Source organism: Fragaria vesca, linkage group LG3, assembly GCF_000184155.1.
Source record: "Fragaria vesca subsp. vesca linkage group LG3, FraVesHawaii_1.0, whole genome shotgun sequence".
NCBI classification, from domain to species: domain Eukaryota; kingdom Viridiplantae; phylum Streptophyta; class Magnoliopsida; order Rosales; family Rosaceae; genus Fragaria; species Fragaria vesca.
In genome coordinates, this window is record NC_020493.1 from 27,709,265 (window position 1) to 27,716,969 (window position 7,705).

The window sequence follows — 7,705 nt, forward strand, 5'->3', positions numbered from 1 at the left end:
GAGGATGAATCAGTGACTTGAATCCTCAGAATGTAGCAGAAGTTGAGGCTCGATTCGTCGTCGCCGATGAAGCCGAGGCTGGACTCGTCGCCGATGATGTGCAAATCGGCTCGCCGGCTCCTCGATCTACATTTGGGGGAAGTGAAAACAAGAACAAGGGAGTCAAAGCTATTTTGTGGGAGTATAAGCTTATTTAGATGGTGATTTCTTTCGTTAAAATCGGTTTTTTAAATAAAGTAATAGATTTATTAGGGGTAGTAATTTTCCACATGATCTGATTTTTCTGTTCCGCACCCAAGTATGAAAATTATTAAGGGCAGTAATTTTCCACAGGATCTGATTTTTCTGTTATGCACCTAAGTATGAAAATTATTGGGGGTAGTACTTTTTCACATGATATATATGATTTTTCTATTACTTAAGTATAAAAATTATTAGGGGTAGTAATTTTCATACTTCGGATTCCGGCGACCGGAGTCCGGTGAGGTTCTAGCTAACTCTTCTCTCTCTCTCTATGCATCTTTAACTCTTCTCTCTCTCTATGCATCTTTAAAGGGTGTGGGTAAAATAGTTTTAAAATGCTAAGACTTTAACTCTCTCTCTTCCATTCTCTCTCTCTCTATGCATCTTTAAGTGTGTGGGTAAAATAATTTTAAAATAATTTAGTTTATTAAGACTTTAAGTAAAAATTTGTTTATTCGGGCATAAAAAAAACTACCTTATATTCAAATGGGCTTATAAAAAAAATTGTCATTAGAATGAGCAATGGGGGGTTAAAATTAGTATATACTAAATAGACATTTTCTCTCTTTTTTTAACATCCAGAAACTCAAATTTTAATAATTAGATCTCCGTGAGTCAAACTCACAACCTTCAACTTATTATAGTGAAGACTAATTCAACTAAATGAAATTGAGAAAAAAAAAAAATCTGTATCTTTTAATAAATTTATGAAAATATTCAAATGGAGATGCTATATGGGACTCCCTTTCCTGTAACCCCAGGTTCTGAAAACGGCTTAAGAAGCTCATAAGGCACAACCCCAGCCCCACTTCTATTCTTCAACTCATAATTAGCATTTCTATCATCAATAGTTCCTTCAAGCATCATCAACCTTCCTTTAAACCGCTCATACGCCGCCCTTATGACTTCGTCTTCAGCCCATGCATCCTCCATCTTCTCTACCATGTACTCTTCATCTGGCGAATGATTAGACAAAATGTCCAAAACCGCCATTATCGTTGTAGCCTGAATTTGCGAAGGAAAGCACCGCAGAAGTGTGGCCTCGGGTTTTTCCAAGAAATTTTTCCAGACCTCGTCGTCGGGATCCTCCGTGGGAACGTTGGTCCTTGCAATTGTAGGGCGGTTAGGGAAGTAACCTGCATAAGTATACTGACCAAAGTTGACTGCTGCGTGGTGACCGGAAGTGACCCAAACTATCGTTGTGAGGATGTCGATGAGATCTTGAGGGGTGTTTAGCTCAGGCCACCAGGGTTCATCCTTTTTGTCTCCGTGACCTACTGTTCTGATCTCTGTCCACCATGCTTGGAGCTCGTGATCAGTTTGGACAAGGGTGGAGTCAGTGTAGTAGTGACTTACATAATCAGTGACCCATTGTTTTAGGGCATCCCATAGGAGGAGTCCGTCGTTGGCAAAAGGGTAGTCTTCAATTGATAACCTCAGACCATGTGGAGCAGTTGGATCCTCAACAGCCAAGCCCCTGACAAATTAATAGACATTAGACGTCATCGTCATGTTAGTTAATTAAACATCTATGTAGTTTTTTTCCTTGTTAATTTTGAGTCTTTGACAAAGATGACAACAAATAGAACTACCTGCTAATAAGGTTAGCTGGAAGAGCCTCTTGGTCGAATCGCCACTCCTTTCCATAGGCAACAGAGCAAATCTCCATGGAATATTTTCCCGGCGAGAATGAGGTTTCAATGATACCGGCGGCATTGACTAGTGCTTCACGAGCAAGAGCATTAATCTCCATCGTGTATCTGAAATGGGGATGCAACAATCGATAGATCGGGTGCATCACACTCAGTTGCCTATTCGTTGCGATTATATATGGCTCTGTGGCACAATGTGTTCTTAGCCTGCATCAAGATCAAGCAAAAAATATGTTATATCTGGAAATTAAAACCTAAAGTACATGAAACAAAAGTGTCAGATTAATGGTCCTTAACCAATATATATACCAGTGAGTAACAAGTTGGTGGTAACCAGAATCATGAGCAAGGACATGAGCTTTGGCAATCCTCCAAAGCCAGACACCGGTGGCGTTCCAGCTGGGTTGGAAGGTTTGCTTCCATTGAGGCTTTCCGTTTAGTGGCGGTCGAGTCAACTCGATAACCAGCGGCCTCAATGTGCCTTCTGGGGTGAGGAAAAACAGTGTCCTTGATCCGTATAGAGTTGTACCTTCGATCTCTCTTACTTTGCCCACATACGGTAAGAACAAATCATGGTAGTCTAGTATATACAACTTCTTTTCTCTTATAGCCTAAAGTCCATCACCAAAAAATTCATATAAATCTATCTATAGTACTTTCAATAAGAATGTCACATAAGAGTATTTCTAGCTTTGTTAAACAGTATAGGGATACCTCTTGGATGGTCACGAAACCTCTGATCTCTCTCTCAATCATTTCCGTGGTGATTGCAGATTCGGGAGGACCATATATCTCAGGGTCCAATTCACTTTTCAATGGCCATTCCTACATAGTTTTATTTTTGTCACGGACTATCTTATGAAGTGAAATGTGAAAGTTTGAAGTGGACTATTAATACAAGATTAATCGTGTCATGTTTGATAAACCAACTACAATCCATACCGTCACCAACTTGATGCTATATGGGTTAAGTCCCGCAAGAGTCTGCCTACCAAATTCCTCATCCCTAAACCAAAAGAATTTGTCTCCTGAAACCAACCAGAGGGGAAAAAAGAAAAAAGAAAAAAAAAAAAAAGAACATGTTGGAGATCATGTAAATAATAATTGAAATTGATCGAATAGTCTGTTCTTGCTATATTTCTAACAAAAAATCACATTGATCGACTTGCATGCTTACTATTCATTGTTTCTGGGGGCACAAACCGCAGAACATCATCTCCGGAAGCTAGAGCATTGACTAGCCTAGGAACCATGGTTCTAATAACCCCTTGCTCTTTAAGGGGAGGCAAGCTGATGCCTTCATGGAAGAGTGAGTCTATAGAAGTGAACAATGGGAACCCGAGATCAGAGTCAACGATGGCAGTCTCCAAGGCAGGTACCACTGCGTGCAAGACAGAATATACTGTCTTGGCTGAAAAGGTTAACTGTTTTATCTCTGAGAACGCTTCATCTCTGGGGACATACCAAGTACTAGTTCTTTTCTCCGAAAGCGGATCTGTGCGTAAAAATTATTAATCTCTTTAATTGGTAAGAGAATAAGGGTAAGAGTGTAAGACTATGATGTGTTAATGCATTTATATATCTATATATATGTGTCTAGTACCTGCTTCGCACTTTGGTCGCCCGGTTCGACAACGCCTGGGATAGGGGAACTCTTTGCTGCCCCCAATTACAGTTCTTTGTAAGCTTAATTTTGAATCAGGGTCCCCAAGATCATTGTAAACATCATAGTCGTATACTCTCTCAAAGCTCTTGCGCTCGCCTTGGCCATTGCCACGCAAAGTAACAAGCTCCTCTTCTCTTAGCCTCACCAAAGCACTTGGTGTTTGAGATGGCAAATATGACTGTTTCAAACAGACACAAAAATCAATCATGGAAAATATGGCAAAAAGAACATGCTCGATGACTCGATTATCTAAAGTATGACCTTGTTTGTGAAGAAGACTCTCTTAGCTGGATTATCGTACTTGGAATGAACCCATGAATTGCAGGTAAGTAGTACAGGACCACCAGGCAAGCCATCCAGGACAATGTCCTTGATATACATCTCCTTGTGGTGCTCATTCTCTATCAAAACGGCACCAACTTCTCCAAAATCTAATGGAACTTTAAAATCTGTCTCGTATACAATCTCACTGTCCTTTTGGGTACCCCTGTGTGCGAACCCAGTAACATGCTCTTTCTCTAATCCAGTTTCTTCACACAAAAACCTCAATATATCAGTAAAAATGTGTGAAACTATTATTTATTACCGTATAACTTTTAGCTTTTACGTACTCTGATGGAATAGTTAACAGTGGTGTCTCATTTCACCACTCCTCCGTTTTGTTGCACGGGTTATATATATTATGATTAATTTTAGTTTACCCTCTTAAGATTTAGGGTTAACATCATTTCAGTCCATATACTTTTAATTTTGAAAATTTACCCTCTAAAGTTTCAAATTTTCATACATCATGTCCAATTGCTGAAATTCCGTCTAATTTGGATGTTAAATGCTATCATGAAATCTTAGAAAAATGGTCTTATAAGGCGATTTATGTTGTTAAATGACTATTTTAGCTTTTAAAGTGAGTTATGAAGTCAAAATTAATATCTAAATTAGACGGAATTCCAGCAATTTAGCGTGATTTATGAAAATTAGTAACTATAGGGAGTAAATTTTCAAAATTGAGAGCATGAGGACTGAAATGATGTTAATCCCAAACTTTAAGATGGTAAACTGAATTTAATCCTATATATTATGTGAAAAGTGAAATTGATTAAATTTTTGAAATATTTTGTTCAAAAAATTAAATACATTTGAGGATATAATCTAGAAGGCATTTTGGTTTCATGCCCTAGATTTCGTCGAACTGGGACCAAGTTGTCTTTCCTTTCCTCATCAAACTCATGAAGCAAAAAACAAGGCTTTCCCTAAAAGGAATACTGACATGTTGTATTGTTTTGAAGGAAGAGCAGATCTCTTCTGAAGAATAGTTTAGCAACTGATCAATCAACACTTGGAAATATAACTCTTAACATAAAATTTGGAATTGATGAATTATTGGATTTTGAACCAACAAAAGCTTTGACAGGTCGGAAAAAGATTATAAGAGCAATCTATAATTATCGTATGAATTAACGTTGCAATTTAGTTAACCCCTATAGATAATTCGTTCACATATCAAAATTGCCATTACTTACTGGGATCAAGGTGAGCACTAACAAGATCCATGAACAGAGTTTGACCAAGCATATCTCTGACATCGTCGAGTCCTCGGGTTAAACCCATGTTGTTCAGAAACCCTCCAACTGTAAGCGTCACAGTAATGGTGGCTTTAACACTGGTGAACTTCTCCGTCACCACTTCTTTTGTGGTCACTACTTCTACTTCTTTCTCCACCGCTGCATCTTCACTCTCCGTCACCACTTCCGTCACCTCAGTGGTTGTAGTTGTCGTCTTGGTCGTCGTTGGTCCAGGAGTGATACTACTACTACTGCTAGTACTACTGCTAGTAGTGCTGCTACTACTAGTAGTACCATCACTACTATTTACGGCTTTTATTTTGTTTCTGTGATTAGTGGAGCCGAATCGAAGGCTTTGGTGTTTATTGGGGAAGGAAGGCATTGTTGAACAGACGTTAAGCGAAGCAGTACTGCTTCCATGGAGGAACGGATTGTGCTGGAGAAACAGATACTGTGATGGTTGAAGTAGGCTAGGTTTCAACATCTTTTGCAAGGTACTGTTTGCATAGGATTGAGGATAAGCTAGAGAGAGATACTGGACATGGGTGCCTTAGAGACTAATTTGACTGGAGATGCGTTTAGGTTACGTTCATGAAGGAATCATTATATAGAGAGGACAGATCGAGATAAGCCGCATTGATTGGATAACGATGATTTTTTACAAATTTTTATTTTTCTGTTTTTTGTGGTTCTTGTGCTTATAGCCAAATTAAAATTTAAAAGCATAACGTAACATGTATTGTCTTTTTTGGTTATAGTGTTAAACTGAGGATTTCTATAAAACGCCGAAAGCCCTATTGGAGTTGCATGGACTCGCAAAATATCAAGTGTTAATGTTATTGTTTTTGTCCAAAAGTCTGAGTATAAATGTTGTTAATTTTTTTACCAAAATGAGAAATCTATGACTTAATTAATTACTATCTAAGATATGTGTATTATTGCTTCTTCTTTTTTTTGTTTCTTTTTTTTTTGTGTGGAAAATATGTGTAATGTTGTTTGTCTATATAAAGAGAAATTTATGACTTAGATATAGTTTTGATGATCAACAACCACACTAATTAAACTGGTAAGGTGAATAAAACTCAATTACTTAAAACTCAATCACTCAAGCTTAGTTTAATATTGTGGTTTAAAAACTCAATTTTTTAAAAACTCAATTTTAAATAAGTAATCCCCAACACTAAAAAGTTTTAGATAAACACGTTTTAAGATTTTACCAAACATGAAATCTATCTAAAATGGTGATTATAAGTGATTTTAATATTTAAAACTTAATACCAAACTGGGCCTCAATCGATCACAGAAAATTCTACAATGTGATCAAACAAACTAGCATATAGCTTGGTCCTGATCATAGTGATAGCTTTATCCTGTGATTAATAAATAGACATAACAGTTGTAAGAGACTGATTAAGGGGGAAATCAATCAAATCATAGTTACTTAAATTAAGAAATGTTTGACCGGATCAGTTCCACATTCACTGATGTCACAGCATCTATTGAAGCCGTGAGGAATGAGTACCTAGCGTGAATGACATAGAACAGAGAATTGAGTGAATCAGTACATATATAGTAGCGCCGTGGAGGCTAGGGTTTCGACGAGCAAAAGCTAGGTGATCGAGAGAGGATGACTCTCCCGATCGAGTTCTAGCTCGGAGCTGCTAGCTAGGTATACAAATCCGCCGTATGATCAGGCAAAAAACATCAATGACCGGAAAATAAAGATTTGAGAGATCACTAGCTTAATCTTTACCAACAGAACTTTAATATGTTTATCCATGATTGCATCCATGACACGCATATATCATAATGCATTGGACCTTGTGCGTCGTTTTATTAAAATTTTCCATCAGCAGAAAATAACAGATAACAGATCGAACATGTGACCACCAGTACATGGAGGACATGCAATATCATTTTTTGTGTGGCAGAAACTGGAAACCAAGAGAAGGCAAATAGCCTTCCATTGCGATTGCAGGAAGATCGATAAGAATCCCATTCCCTCTTCTTCTGGCTTAATTGGTTGTATACACCGTTCGTGACTGAACATAGTGATAGCAAGAGTTAACAGACATAAACGCAGTGGTCCAGTGGTAGAGCGGTCCAGCCTTGTTATATCATCGAGCATGATCGATTATGATCGACTACAAACGTTGCAACGCCTAACAGGAAAAATCTCAGATTCTCTGTATCTTCATCATTTGTCCCACAACTCAGACTTTGGTACGCGAGTTACAGATCACTACACGGTCTACACCATGTGGATCTTGCTAAATTTCACACATGCATGGTCATATATAATTGATGTATAATTGATGTATTATTGATGTATAGTAGGGTACTGAACAGAAGAATTGATGATGGAAGTGAAAGCCCTGAAGAAAGTAAGGTACTGAACAGGAGAAAAATATTGAGAGGAAATGAAGGAAAAACAGCTTGTGTTTATATTGAAAAGTAATTGTACAGTAATGAAGATGATGACAGATTGCTCAGAAAATGCAGTTCATTCCAGGCTATATAGGATAAGACCAAATATGGCTGTTTCTTGGATTCAGATTTGCCAACCAGCAGTTTTTTGCTGG

The 7,705-nt window shown here is 37.9% G+C and overlaps 1 protein-coding gene across 1 annotated transcript; it reads right to left on the reverse strand.

The window, feature by feature from the left end:
- Positions 1 to 837: 837 nt before the first annotated feature.
- LOC101301283 (linoleate 13S-lipoxygenase 2-1, chloroplastic-like) lies at positions 838 to 5,607 on the reverse strand. The gene is made up of 9 exons (XM_004296296.1): positions 5,082 to 5,607; positions 3,823 to 4,091; positions 3,499 to 3,739; positions 3,073 to 3,390; positions 2,838 to 2,923; positions 2,610 to 2,720; positions 2,205 to 2,506; positions 1,836 to 2,102; positions 838 to 1,720 (listed from the first exon to the last, which is right to left on the reverse strand). The coding sequence occupies exons 1-9, from the start codon at positions 5,605 to 5,607 to the stop codon at positions 961 to 963; spliced, it is 2,880 nt and encodes a 959-aa protein (XP_004296344.1). The 3' UTR covers positions 838 to 960.
- Between the last annotated feature and the right edge of the window lie 2,098 nt (positions 5,608 to 7,705).

What these genes read in the sequence shown, in the direction of transcription:
- LOC101301283 (XM_004296296.1), bottom strand. Translation starts at nt 5,607, where the DNA reads ATGTTGAAACCTAGCCTACTTCAACCATCACAGTATCTGTTTCTCCAG. An exon ending in TAGTGCTCACCTTGATCCCA is followed by an intron (nt 4,092 to 5,081) that starts GTAAGTAATGGC and finishes TTTTGTGTGAAG; the next exon opens with AAACTGGATTAGAGAAAGAG. An exon ending in GCCCCCAGAAACAATGAATA is followed by an intron (nt 2,924 to 3,072) that starts GTAAGCATGCAA and finishes GGTTGGTTTCAG; the next exon opens with GAGACAAATTCTTTTGGTTT.